The following is a 14,095-nucleotide window of genomic DNA, read 5'->3' on the forward strand; positions in this document are numbered from 1 at the left end:
CCCAGAGATACAGAAAACACTTGTTGAACTCATGATGCGCTATAATAACACATATTTATATTTACTGGCCTAAAACATACTTAATTCAGTGTATCAGGTGGAAGTGCAATAGAAAACCGCTTCAGATCGATATCACCGTGAAATGACCACATGGGTATAGTCAGGTGTATCAATACATATATAAGATACCATCTTAACATTTAACACTTTCATTTAAAGTTCATTAAAACCATTAAATAAAACAGAATTTGTATGTGTGTTCTATAACGAATGTTAATTATTTTTGAACGGGCCCTTACTGTTTTCCTGTTGTGCGGTGGTACGCCGCCCTCTGCTGGTCACCAGCGGCGCTGCAGGACACTAGTGTGCGTTTCTACTGACACGTCCATTTAAATGAAGAGATTAAATCTTTTTTATACATTCTGAAATGCCCCAACCCCATATCACGCAAATAAAAAAACGGATTAAAATATTCACTCTCACAAGCATGACCAGGATTAAGCATATGGTTAATCCAGCCCGGATTAATGTCACCACTCCTTTCTTTTTATTTTCTTTCCCGCTTTTCGATACAAAACGTCGCTGAGCTACGTAACCTTCGTCGCTCCGCCCTCCGCTGCTGCAGTTCCCCTCAAACACTACGGAGTACACCTTTGCACGCACCGCCGTGGAAAATAAACTAACCAGGAGATCCCCACCTTCACCGCTGATCTCTCGCATGGATTTTACGCAGGCTTTGTGAATGATTGTGGATTAATGAGCAGATCCTGCTCGCAGCACGGCTCGTCTGGGACGCTGCTTGCACGCATTAGCTCTGCCATGTACCAGATGTTACGGACGTTTTTACTCTCGAATGCCCGGTGCTGGGATGCCGATAGCGAGCGGTCATACCAGGAACTGTTTGAGAAGCTCGATACTAATAAAGATGGGAAGGTGGATGTCGCTGAATTACGAGTGGGCCTCAAAGCAATGGGCATATTTCGCCAGGGTGCCGCTCAGGTAACAGCTCTGGGCCAAAAAAGGGGTCGTACTATATCAAGTATCAAGTCCTGACCTGCTCACGTTTGCACGAAATTCCACGGTTGTGTGACTGTTTTTCTCTTCCTCCCTGTGTCTCTGCAGGAAATTGTGTTGACTGGTGACCAAAACAAAGATGGGAGCCTGGACTTCAACGAGTTCACCAAGTACCTGAAGGAGCACGAGAAGAAGCTGTGGCTGACATTCAAGGGTCTGGACCGGAACGATGACGGTAGGAGATGTGTGAAGTTTCAGGAGTCAGGTGATGCTCACACAGCCACACATCATCTGAGTGTTGTCTGTGTCTGACCTGTGTCAGGGCGCATTGATGCCTCAGAGATCCAGCAGTCCCTCACAGAGCTGGGCATGAATGTCAGCAGAGAGGATGCCATGAAGATCCTACAGAGGTCTGTTATACAGTCTGACTGTTGATAAAGCAACATAATAAGTTGCTGTGTAGGTAAAAGAGTGTGTTTCCTCAGTATGGACATTGATGGCACCATGATGGTTGACTGGAACGAGTGGAGAGAACACTTCCTCTTTCGCCCAGCTCACAACCTGGAAGAGATCATCCGCTACTGGAAGCACTCCTCAGTACGTCCCATATGCACAACACACTCTGCAGACACACACACACACACACACACACTGTGCAGCATGAGGCAGCCGCTGTGGAATGAATCACATGCTGTCTAGTCCTCTTGTATTAGACATTATGGATTTTCTCTGCAGTTCACGTTTAGACAGCAGCTTTGAATGCTGGCCAACATAATCAGGTCACAGCACTCCACTCTGTTTGCCTCGACATGCTCCTCCACCTCAGAAAGAAAGATGTGGTTTGGCCGATCTGCAGCACGAGACAAAGCGTATGTGTGCAATTTCATAGTGGCTGCAGGACACACAGCTACATTGTGTTTCCCTGCATTCTGTGGCAGCCACAGCGCCGTGTTTGTCGCAGACACCTTCATGCTTTTGGAAAAACATTGGTTTTGTTTATCTGAAGCAGCTTAAGACGAAGGTTCACTCAACTCCGTGATTATGATTTCACAAGCAGTTTTAGCAAAAGGATAAGGCGTTTAAATCATCTGACACCAGCTTTTCTTAGAATTTGCTCATAGTGTGGGAATTTCGGCTGCAACCTTGTATAAAACAGCTGCAAAATGGTTGAAAAAGTAGACCTCAAAAAGAAGAAGTTACTTTTTGCAGTACAACCACACAGCCTTGTTACATTATGGTGCATAAACAGAAAGTGTGTTCATACAAACAGCACTTCTGCTTCTGTTATCACTAGCTGCTGGACATAGGCGACAGTCTTGAAATCCCAGATGAGTTTACAGAAGAAGAGAAGAGCTCTGGTGGCTGGTGGAAGCAGCTTGTTGCAGGTGGAGTTGCGGGCGCCGTTTCTCGAACTGGCACAGCCCCGCTGGACAGAATGAAAGTCTTAATGCAGGTGAGTCAGATAATAATAATAATAAAAAATGTCTAACTAGACATGCATTAAACTGCATGCATTTGTGATGCAGGTTCATTCTTCAAAGGGAAACCAGATAAGTCTGGTTGGAGGCTTCAAGCAGATGATTACAGAGGGAGGTCTAACATCACTGTGGAGAGGGAATGGAATCAATGTTTTAAAGATCGGACCTGAGACGGCAATCAAGTTCATGGCCTATGAACAGGTAAGGAACTTACTACACACACCCTAGAAATGTACTGCAAATGACAACAGAGGTGTTTCTAGAGGATCCCAAAAGGTGAAGGACCTGCCTGAGCTAATTATGGATAAAAGGTAGTAAGAATCATCTGATCATGGAAAATTACAGCAGCAATATACAGACACTGAGCATAGTAAATATAGATCTCTAAAGGCAAAAAAAAGTATAAAGATTATTTACAAGAAAATAGAGATATAACATATATGTACAAATACAAAAGTGTGCAATTAAAGAGCTAAACCGTGTGCATGTGTTTGTTACAACAGTCAGTCAGTGTGTTATCTATGACACAAAGATGAGGTGATACAGTTTTATTGCTTGAGGAAGGAAAGATTTCCTGTAACGGTCCCTAGGACAACGAAGCAGTCTGCCACTTTTTGAGGTCTTTTAATGTGTTTCTGTATGTGCTCTCTATAGTGAGTTATATTACTATACAAACTGACAAATATCCTGACCACAGATTTGTTTGTTTTGTGTTTTATATTTCAGTATAAGAAATTGTTAACATCCGAGGAAAAAAAGATTGAGACACATAAGAGGTTTATGGCTGGTTCTTTGGCAGGCGCCACAGCGCAGACAGCCATCTATCCAATGGAGGTAAGATGATGTATCATTGATTTATCATACGGCCTCATAGCAGGGCGTAAAATTAACTAAAGCTCCCCCCAAACTTTCAACACTCTTTTAGTCCTTGGAGCACTCATGTTGTGCTGTTGCTCTTTAAGGTGTTAAAAACCCGGCTGACCCTGAGGAAAACAGGCCAGTTCACAGGAATGTTTGATTGTGCCAAGAAGATTCTGAGGAAGGAGGGCGTCAAAGCTTTCTACAAGGGCTACATTCCAAATTTATTGGGCATCATTCCCTATGCTGGTATAGACCTCGCTGTTTATGAGGTATGCTGTAGTGATATTTCACAGCAAAGTGCACTTTGTTAAATTAACAGTGTATTTATGTTCATATGTTTTCCTGTATATATGTTATTTATTGTCTCCTCTTTGATATATGCTGCTCCTACTACAACCTACAAATAAATTCATTTATAGATACAGTAAACCATCATGTTTCATTAGGTGTTTAATAAAAGGAATCATTCTGCCCTTCAGTGTTTGAGTTCACCTCTCTCTTGTGTCTCAGAGTCTGAAAAACGCCTGGTTGTTGTATCGTGCCAAAGACTCACCTAACCCTGGAGTTCTGGTCTTGCTGTGCTGCGGAACCATCTCTAGCACCTGCGGCCAGCTGGCCAGCTACCCACTCGCACTTGTACGCACGCGAATGCAGGCGCAAGGTAAGCTCAGTCTGACACCTGATAACAGGAATGAAACACACTGCGCACAGTGTTTCTGGGAGATAGGCAAGATGTTTCTGTTGCAGTATGTTTAGATGTAAACACACACCTGTGTTAGAGCCCACATAAGGCAGAGAAGCTGTAACAGAGAAGGACATCCCTCGTTTCATTCACACTGAAGTGGAAACGTGTTATGCTCCTTTCTTTTTTGATAATCCAAATAACATTAGTCCATTGTATGTTTTTGAAATTCATTGTATTCCAGGCTGTACACCTGCAGCAGCTGGTGCAAAATATAGCTCCTATGCTTTAAACTAATAGGTGAAAATGAGTCACATCAGCTCAGTTTAAGTCTCCCCTCACCCTTTTGTGACGGTGTTGCTCCCGGTTGCAGACTAAAGGTCACCTTTTGCATTCACAGCTCCTCAGTTCTAAAATCCCCTGCTGGAGGATCTGAGGCAGCACAGATTATTCTTAAATTATTATTAATAATGTTTGGGCAGCAACCTCCCCTCATAAGCTGACAAATCTAATTTAATGTATGTAAATACTGTTAAACAATTTGAAAACAAAAGCAAACAAATATTTTACCAACAAGCATGAATTCTTTGTATTTTTGTCATTATTATTCTGTCTTCTGAGCACATGTTAACTGACAAAGGTTTACATAGATTTTTTTAGTGCATATAGATGGCACACCTACAAAACGAAAACTAGTGTAAGAATCATAAAAACTGAGAACTGGGATTGAGGGTGGGTAGCATGATGGTGCAGTGGTTAGTTCTGCTGCCTCACAGCAAGAAAGTTCCTGGTTCAAATCTGATTTGAGTTAAGCTTCCTCTGGACCTGGACCCTGACAGTGGGGATAGGCTCCTGTAGTGCAGGACAAAGTGGGTTCAAAAATAGATGGATGGAAGGGGGTTTTATTCAGTCAAGCATAATAGATATGTCATTACAGGAAACTGCATAGATTTCAGACCCAAGTAAGCAGACAGATCAATTTGTGTATGTCACCCTCGAAAGACCCTTCCTGAGTCATTGTGAGAGAGATTTTTTTGTGTTAAGTAAAAAAGCATGTTTTCACGTGGTGCAATATGTCATTGCAGCGTCCCTGGATGCATCAGACCAGCCCTCCATGAGCTCTCTGATGAAGAAGATTGTAGCCAAAGATGGATTTTTTGGACTCTACCGAGGCATCCTGCCAAATTTTATGAAAGTCATTCCTGCTGTCAGCATTAGCTATGTGGTTTACGAGTATATGAAGACTGGTTTAGGAATCTCCAAATGATGCTCAGAGCAACTGAGAAAGAATTTCTACTGTATTTATCAGACTTAAAAATTGTCAGAAATAACTCCAGAAAAGCAGACAGACGTCCAACATACATACAGAGCATGACTTCCATCTGAAGACAGAGAAGATTGTCAGATGGAAAACTGTATGCTATATGACTTGTTTGCCAGTAGCTTAAGCATTAATTATTTGTGGTGCGCATGCTTTAATTTCTATCTTAATGTGACACTTAACACAGTCCCTCACATTTATACATGGACAAAGAGACAATGGACAATGACCTAAAGGTAGCAGTCAAACCAATGGTTTCTTTTTTTTAGCCAAATGAAAGAAAAGTTTGTGTTTCCGAGAATTCCAAGAAAGAAAAAAAAAGTCACAGTTTATACAGTTAATACATTATAGGCATAATTCAACACTTCAGTCAACACCAGCCATAGAGTGACATCAGCTCCAGACACACAGCACTCCAATCAGCAGCAGCTAAAATATCTGTTCCTCAAAATCAATACTTAACACTGGAATAGTGTGTGCGTATAAGGACACACAGTGTGCACTGTGGAAGCCACAAACTCCACATTCTGTTTTCATTAAAATGTGCCTTATAGCCACTTTATGTATGCCATATATACTTACTGTATTTATGTACTGTACATATTTCTTTTTTTCTGTTATTAATATTTATGGTTAAAAATATGTAATACCTAGGCATTGGACTAAGGTGCAAAGAGCATGCAGTGTTTGTACTGTACTGTCATTTGTCACCTCAGTTTAACACATCAAGACCACATATCCTTAAACATGCAAACACAAGCCCTCAGCAGGATCCTGTTACAGTTAACCTTTTGTTACATGCTCTTTCACACTTTTAAGGGGTGGGATGTTTTTAAATGTAGCATGCAATACGACAATCACCCCCTTTGTTTTAATATATGTTTTATTGTTCTGAATTATATCGAGTCATTATTGTTGGGCTCACTTAATGTTTTTTTTTTTCCAGAGCAATGTGGGGAATCACTGGGTTGGAAATCATTGATATGTGTTAAACCTACTGGTCAATAAAGACAGAAAACATTTCCATGCAGTATTGATGTGTTGGTGTTATATTGTGGGGATCCAGGTACCATTTGGATCGAAGAGTGACTGAATCTTTACTTTTTCCGAAATTTAGTGAAAGAAATATTACATTTACATATAAACATTCAGTAATTTTCTGAGCTCTCCCGCGGCAGCTTGTGTTGAAGATGGTTTGCAGGGAGGAGAGATGACAGCGGTGACATGTTCTGTCTTCAAACCCCACAAACGGGTCAAAAACTGAACAGAAACACAATGTTGCTTTTGTACTTGCACATGCAATGTGAATGATCTGTGTTTGACTGGTCATGGTGGTTTAATAATGAACTCAAACAAATTATTTACAGCACCGTTAGCTTCTGGGGTAACAGCAAATGAATGTGCTGCAGCACAGTGGTTGGAAATCATGCCATGCTGCCCCCACAGTTAGTCAGTAGGAGCAGAGCACTACCTAGGCCATCACAGCAACACTTTTGTTACATCAGATTAAAGATGAATGTGAATTCCGATTATAGCTAGGAGCAGGCATGGGTCGACCTGTAAGCATTTCGTGCTGTTTTAGGATTCTATGGACCCTGCCTTTATAAGCTATAAACGTTAAAGCATCTACCCCATTCAGGACTCATGCAGTTCTCTGCTCTTTGTCGGTTTGAAGATGTGACTGAGCAAACAATAACCACAGGAGAGAGAACGTTAATGTCTGCAAAGTTTAGTAGAAGAACATGAAGTCTTACAGAGACACTTTACATGAACATTCTGTTCATCTAGTGGCAACAGTCTGTTCCATGTGGTCCGAAATCTACCTGTGCTATTACAAAAGGTTCCCCCAAACGTCACAGACCAGTATTAAATAACATAACACACACATCTTTGTGTAGAGTTCAAAGGTCAATGATTATAAACTTCTGATCAGTCATCTTCAACTCTTCAATCAAGACTAAACAAGGAACCAACACTTAACCATGAAGTAATACATTCACAAAATATGATAAAAGAGTCACCAGTGTGTAAGCACAACTAATAAATTAAATTGTATGTACAGTAGGAATATATGAAATTAAGATAACACAGCAGATGAATAAAAAAAATGGAATGTAAAATAGACTAAATGAATTTAATCTGTGCTGTCAGCTGCCTCCGATCACGGAAAAAAAAGCAATAAAATAAAGGAAAAACTAAACAAAAGCACTTTATCAACATGAAGTTAAAAGAGAAGTAAAATGTGGGGAAACTACATCTAATCTACACCTAGGCTTTGCGCCAACGATGATCTGATGGTGGTGGCACAAGCCTTCAGCTTGCATGTCACTGGATCCCTGATGCTCCTTCAAAAAGTCAGACCCTCCTCTTCGCTTCTTTTATGAACAGGGGCAGTGTTCGGCGTACACCCCAGGCAAATCTTTTTATTCTGGTCAGCCAGCAGTCAGTGTTGACCTCCGGGTCAGATCCCTGGTCTCAGCACGCACTCTTCATGAGAACAAAGGTCGCCAGGCCCAACCCTCTGAGCAGCCATCCTGGAGGTCATCATGGACCTGAAGACAAAAAACAAACAGCCAGCAAAGATCCCAGAATAATCACATAAACAGCCACAATGACTCCTCCTTTAAGGACCTGCATCAAAGAAAGCAGTTAGCAACACACCTGGAGAAGTAAAGAGAGTGAGTCAACAGCTTCCTTTACACTTTGTTAGAGTTAGTACAGGAGGTAATATCTGCTTCGTCACAGGCAACCACTGTGTGTGATCACTTTCTCCAGAATTTCTGGACTAGCCTCCTTTCAGTCCTGGAGACTCTTATGGATGACACCCAGCTGTTAACACTTCAGTTGACAGGTTAGGTCCCTTTGAATCAGCCTGTGAACCAGCTGCAGGCAGGTCATAAGCACTTCAGGGTGTTTTAGTTTAGAATTCCCTCTCTTTTACTGTAAATTTGAATAATGTACATATAAAACAAAACTCTTTGAACGTTAGAAGATATTGAGGTAAAAGGTCAACATCCACCCAATTCATTCCAGTACTCGAGTAGAGTTTCACCAGCTTGGTTTTCAGTGTTTACTCTCACTAACATTGCTCGACTCTGAAGGTGATACACACATTCAAATCTTGTTTTCAAACCTTTCACACAGGTGATTAGGTTGACCTGCTAATCACCACCTAGTGCAAGACAAGTTAAGGAGGCAGACCTGATAAAATAAAGAGTTGAAGATTGAATATTAGGCAAACAATCAACACAGAGTACATTTAATGAAGCCCTCAACAGGACTCTGACTGCCCACAGGGACAGAGCAGGCAGAAGAAAAGACAGAGACAGTTAAGCCGATAATACAACTTTACAAAGGCATTAACAATCACAGACATAATAAGCCATCAGCCACCCATGACGAGGGAAACTCCGCTGGCATCAACTTTAAGACTCCTAGGCCTCCTGTGGATTGGTCCGGCAACTGGAAGAGTCGAGCCAATCGCTGCACACCACGCGCTGAGCCTGTGACGTCAAGTCTGTGAGAGAAGAGTGACAGCGAGAGAGACAAAAGGGAAGCGCAAAAGGGGATAAACATGGACCCCAATGGCCATGGCCCGTAACATCTGTCTTGAACTTGAATAAATCCGAATCCACACAGAGCAGGCAAGTATTTTTCTGTACATTCTGTACTCCTCTCAGGCCAATCTCCCATTGACCAACGCGGAAAGTAAAGGAAACCTCTGTCCTCATCCTCCACCTCGTGAAACATTTGCATGCACTGCATTCTCAAGAAATCCAGGACCTTAAAATCCAAGTTTGGTTCTTTAAACACTCAAACCTTTAGACATCTGAATACAACTTCAGCTGGATTATCTTTGCAGCCAATGTGTTGCCATTGAGAAGAGCTTGAGGTCTGTGATGGCAGAGATCGTGGCAATAGGCGTGGAGAGGCTCATCCTTCTTAATGTATTTCAGAACAGATCTGTCCATGTCCGTTTTAGTTATATCTTGAACAAATAAGATTCCACAAACCCCTTTCTGTCTTCATTCACATCCAGCACCTTGGTTCCAGGATCCATTCCTCCACTGTGAAGCCACCTCTTTCACGAACAGCACATGGATCTTGTAACATCTGAACAGCCTTTTTTGATCTCACACTCATCCACCAAGTGTTTAACTCCAGTTCTCCTTGGTGCAAAATTAACACAATTGGGGATGATGCCGCACCTGTAAATATGATTTGCATGAGGCTTTCTGAGCAGAACATAGCCAAACTATCAAGATCCATGAATGCATGTGTCACCGTTTCCTTTGACTTTTCCTGCACAGGAAAAAATTAAGACCAATGATCCAGCTGAGCTTCCCACATCCACACTGAAGGCAAAAAAAAACTCTGAAAACCTTGTTGCTGACCTTAAATGAGAGCCAACTCAGCTTCCAATAAAGCATTAGTTGAGAGATTGTGATTGCAGAAAGTCTTCAACATCTGATAACTGAGCTCCATCAAAAAGGTTTTCAGGCTTAGAGATCCTAAGAAACCAATGACTTCAGAGAAACATCCCCTCTCACCTCCAGGTCCTTTCCATGCACTGCATCCTCACCAAGAAGGGTTTCTGGCCAATCCTTCTGAGCCATCAAAAGCAATCCAGGACTTTGAGTCCAATTTTGCTTCTTTAAAAACTCTGAGACTTTCAGTCCACTGGATACAACATCCGCTGGATTATCTTTGTGTCACCACTGAAAAGGGCTTGATGCATCTCTGACAAGCGAGATCCTGCAGACAACAAATGTTTGAAGATGCTTGTCCTTGATATATTTCAGAACAGATGTCCTGCGTGTCCAAAACATGAAACTGTCACACAAGCTGTAGCTCTTCCTTCAGCCTTACATCCAGGAGCTACTGGGAGCTAAGGCAACATTCTACATCCAGTTAGAGACTGATGTCATCTGCATTTCTTCAGCACATGTTAACAGGGATATGATACAACTCCAAATACGTACCAATGTGATAAGATACCAGAGAATGGACACTTCTATCCTCCTCCACCAGGTGAAACAGTCTGCTATCTGAAATGAGTGAGGGTTCCAAGCAGAGGACTGGTAAGGTTTGGATCAACAATTCACCTTGAATTGTAGCAAGACAAACAGTACTTGCAGTGAGTCCTTCCTGGGATGGTAGACGCCATGTTGTGGCATGTACCAGAGCTTTCCAATTGCACACTGCAGCCGTTTCTCAGAAATACGTTACAGTGGTTGTTCAACATGCAAAATGAGCTCAATTGTGAAACAGCAGATAAATCATTTCCAACTGTCCACTTTACACCCCAGCATGGAAAATGTTTACACCTTTTTCAGTAACATCCAACCTCAATATGAGGTTTTTTGAGCAGAATGAAGTTGAGCTATTAAGAGCATCCATATCACTTCATGCCCTTTGACAGAAATAAAGGCCTGCACCTCTCCGGTCCCTCTGTGCAAGGGACAGTAGAGGTTTTAACACACCCTTTTCATTGTCAACCACCTCTTAGTATTTTCATTCAGCTCACCATTAACCATTTTTGCTTTGGACCATATTTCACCAACACCATGATTTTCAGACACACTTTCGTTTGGTATAACCACCCATTTGCTTTTCCAGCAAATTCTTCATTAATCATTTGAACCATATTTCATGATATTATCTTGGAAAAAAGCCCACAGTCATGCAAACACCTGATTTCATTACACTCAGTGAACCCATAAAGACCCATTTGTACCTGTACATTAAACCTGTTAGTTTTCCTTGAATGATTAGTCTTTAAAGTTCATCTTTCAACAAGCACCTGTGCAGCGTTCCACCACACATTTATCAACTGTGTGTCACAGACCATCACACACAGCAGTTGTATGATGGACAACAGCTCTCCATCACTCCTGGAGATTAAAACCATTTGGGAAAACTTTCCCACATTAGATGGCAGGTACAACTACTGCACCGATAACATCCTTTTTGTTTTGAACACCCTGATTTCAGACACACACTTTCATTTGTTATAACCATGTATTTCCAGCAGACTCTACATGATGTTTGATTTGAACCATATTTCATGATTCCCTTTGGTATCATACAGAAACCATTACACACTTCAGTGAACCTTTACCATTTTGCAATACACATGTTAATGTTTCTTGAATTACCAGACTTTTTATTTCATTTTTCAACCAATCTGCAACCTGCTCAAAGTTTCAACAAACACCTTTAAAGAGTTTCATTTGTGCATCACCTTGATGTTCCAGCATCACACTGACACCTTCATTTTCATACACACACTTTGATTTTCAATAACCACTTATTTGTATTTTAAATTCACCATTAAACATTTTTGCTTTGAACCATGTTTCATGCTTTTCTTTGGTTCCTCTAGTGGAAACAAACCCAACACAGAATCACCTGATTTCATTACACGTCAGTGAACCACCTACACCTGTTTGTACCTCTGACCATGTCGAGGTTTGCTTGAATTACCAGGATTCAATTTACTCTTCAACAAGCAGTTTTACTATGTTCATTTGAGTGTAACTGTTACTCACCGTCTGACACAGCAGCCGTCACTCACACCAGTCACAGCGTCTTAGTTCATCTCTTCCATGACAGTCAATCTGCAATAAATTCTTTCAAACACTACATCAATCAGTGAATTGTTACCATCATGTGTGCATAACAACCCCTGATGGCCACCTGAAGCTGGTAGCTCTACTCACCTCCACAGGAGCAGGATGATCACTGTCCGATATCAATCGCAAGAAGCTCCTCCTACTTTTCATTTTGTAAACATCTTTAAAATTTATATACTTATTGCAAGCGTTTCAGTTTTTAAATAGAACACACCAGGAGTCACAGACAAAGAAGCAGAAACCCCCACAAACCCTTTGACAGACACCAATTTTAAGAGGTCTGATGATAAAAACATTTTCACAGTAAAACAGAAGAAACAGGGTGACCATGAGACAGTTACACACAAACAGAGACAAAAGCATGCAGCCATCAAGCCCTGAGTGTTACAGTCACTCACCAGTCGGTGTCCTTGTTTGTCTCTTGCATCACAGTCAGTCCGAAATTAATCCTTTCAAACACTACAGTGATCAATGCATTGTTATTGTGTCATAATGTGTGCATGCAAACCTTGATGGTCTGAAGCTGGTCGCCCTACTCACCTCCACAGGATGACCATGATCACTGTCTGACATCAACAGGGAGAAGCTCCTCCTGTTTTCATTTGGGTCTTGTTAACTCTGTTTAAAACCTATGCCCCCTTTTTACAATAAAGCCTACCTGTCGCATTTCTTCCTGCAGGAGTTAGACCCAGACTGTGTGTTGTTTGTCATTACCTTATATAAGACTACAGCATGTTGTATTCTTGTTATTGTGTTGCATGTTACAGAGACATTAACATGAACATTTCAGCTCTGTTTTGAGTCACTTACATTTACCAAACTCTTGATGACAGCATTACATACATTTAAATGTAGCAGCAACTTTGATGTAGATGACTCCTCCACAGTCAGCATCCATGTTGTTCGTTGGAGAACCAGCTCATCTGTAACAAAGAATGACAAAGAAGCTCTTTAGTGAAAGCACAGACAGACAAACCCAAACTGCCTGTTGAAGGTCAACTCTCAAAACTTTTTGCTACATTCAACAATAAACTACACTGTTAAGCTCCTTGTTCAGATTTGTATGAATAAATTGTTCTGTACACCGTTTCTCCAGACTCTCCACAAAGTGCATACAGTCAGTGCCTCCAGTGGCCCGAGGGCAGCACAGTGGGAGGAAATTCATATTATTAAACTTACCCTTATAGGTCACTGCACCAGTCTGAGCGGGTGTCCGCTGTTGGAGCTGAATGACTGAAAAACAAAGAAAAGGGACAACATACAAACATCAGGTTTAACTGGTCAGCTTGTACACCAAGTAATTCAGCCAATCTTAGTTTACTCACCAGTTCTTCATCCTCCTCTGAATGCAGGAACGACTCCAGAAGATCCAGACATCACGGCCTCATCTCAGACACAAGATGCACATGTTACCAGGTACTTCGAAGTGAATACATTGAAGTTCTAGGTTTCACATTTACAAACTTTTGGATCTTGAAAGCCATCTTCTCTTCTTCATGCCTTCGCCGCCAGTCAAATTCATCATTAAATGATTAAAATGAAATATCGCTTCAAAATCGTCTAGTCAAATTCGTCAGAGTAAACATAAGAGTTATTCTCTAACACAGATCAGTTTTATCATCACTGACACGGCAGTCATGGGAGAAAAAAAAAAACTTGGTCTTACCTTTCGGAGATTCCCTACGAGAAATACATGTCATTATGTTAGATGATGTGGATGTGAGGGTGTGTGAGTGTTTGTAGGAGAGGGGCTTCTTGTGCAGCTATCGATGACAACCAATTTGGGTAGTTTAGTTCACAGAGATTTAAACTACACAACATCGTGCTCTCAAAGATAACTTTACAAGGTTTGTGTGAGTATGTGAGCAGGAAAAGCGAGAAAAAAAAAAAAGGCAGAAACAGTCACAGAGGCCGTGACAGACAGAGGGAGGACAGCAAGAGATCAGGGCCCATTTCATGAAGAAGGTTCAGCAAACTGCAGTTATGTTGAAGTTTGTGAGGAGGTCAAGTATGATATACTGAACCTAAAAACTACCAAACCTGCTTTGTGAAATGGGCCCCCAGTAAAAGATTAATGAACATTTGTTTAGAGCTCCTTATATTT

General features: G+C 41.4%; 1 protein-coding gene across 1 annotated transcript; it reads left to right on the top strand.

The window, feature by feature from the left end:
* The first annotated feature begins 610 nt into the window (after nt 1-610).
* On the top strand, nt 611-6,214 carry LOC114449850 (calcium-binding mitochondrial carrier protein SCaMC-1-like). Its single transcript, XM_028427689.1, has 10 exons — nt 611-999; nt 1,123-1,249; nt 1,337-1,424; nt 1,500-1,611; nt 2,309-2,467; nt 2,541-2,693; nt 3,219-3,326; nt 3,455-3,622; nt 3,864-4,014; nt 5,121-6,214. The coding sequence occupies exons 1-10, from the start codon at nt 757-759 to the stop codon at nt 5,300-5,302; spliced, it is 1,491 nt and encodes a 496-aa protein (XP_028283490.1). The 5' UTR covers nt 611-756; the 3' UTR covers nt 5,303-6,214.
* The last annotated feature ends 7,881 nt before the right edge of the window (nt 6,215-14,095 follow it).

The sequence above is a fragment of the Parambassis ranga genome, chromosome 17 (genome assembly GCF_900634625.1).
Source record: "Parambassis ranga chromosome 17, fParRan2.1, whole genome shotgun sequence".
In the NCBI taxonomy this organism is placed as follows: domain Eukaryota; kingdom Metazoa; phylum Chordata; class Actinopteri; family Ambassidae; genus Parambassis; species Parambassis ranga.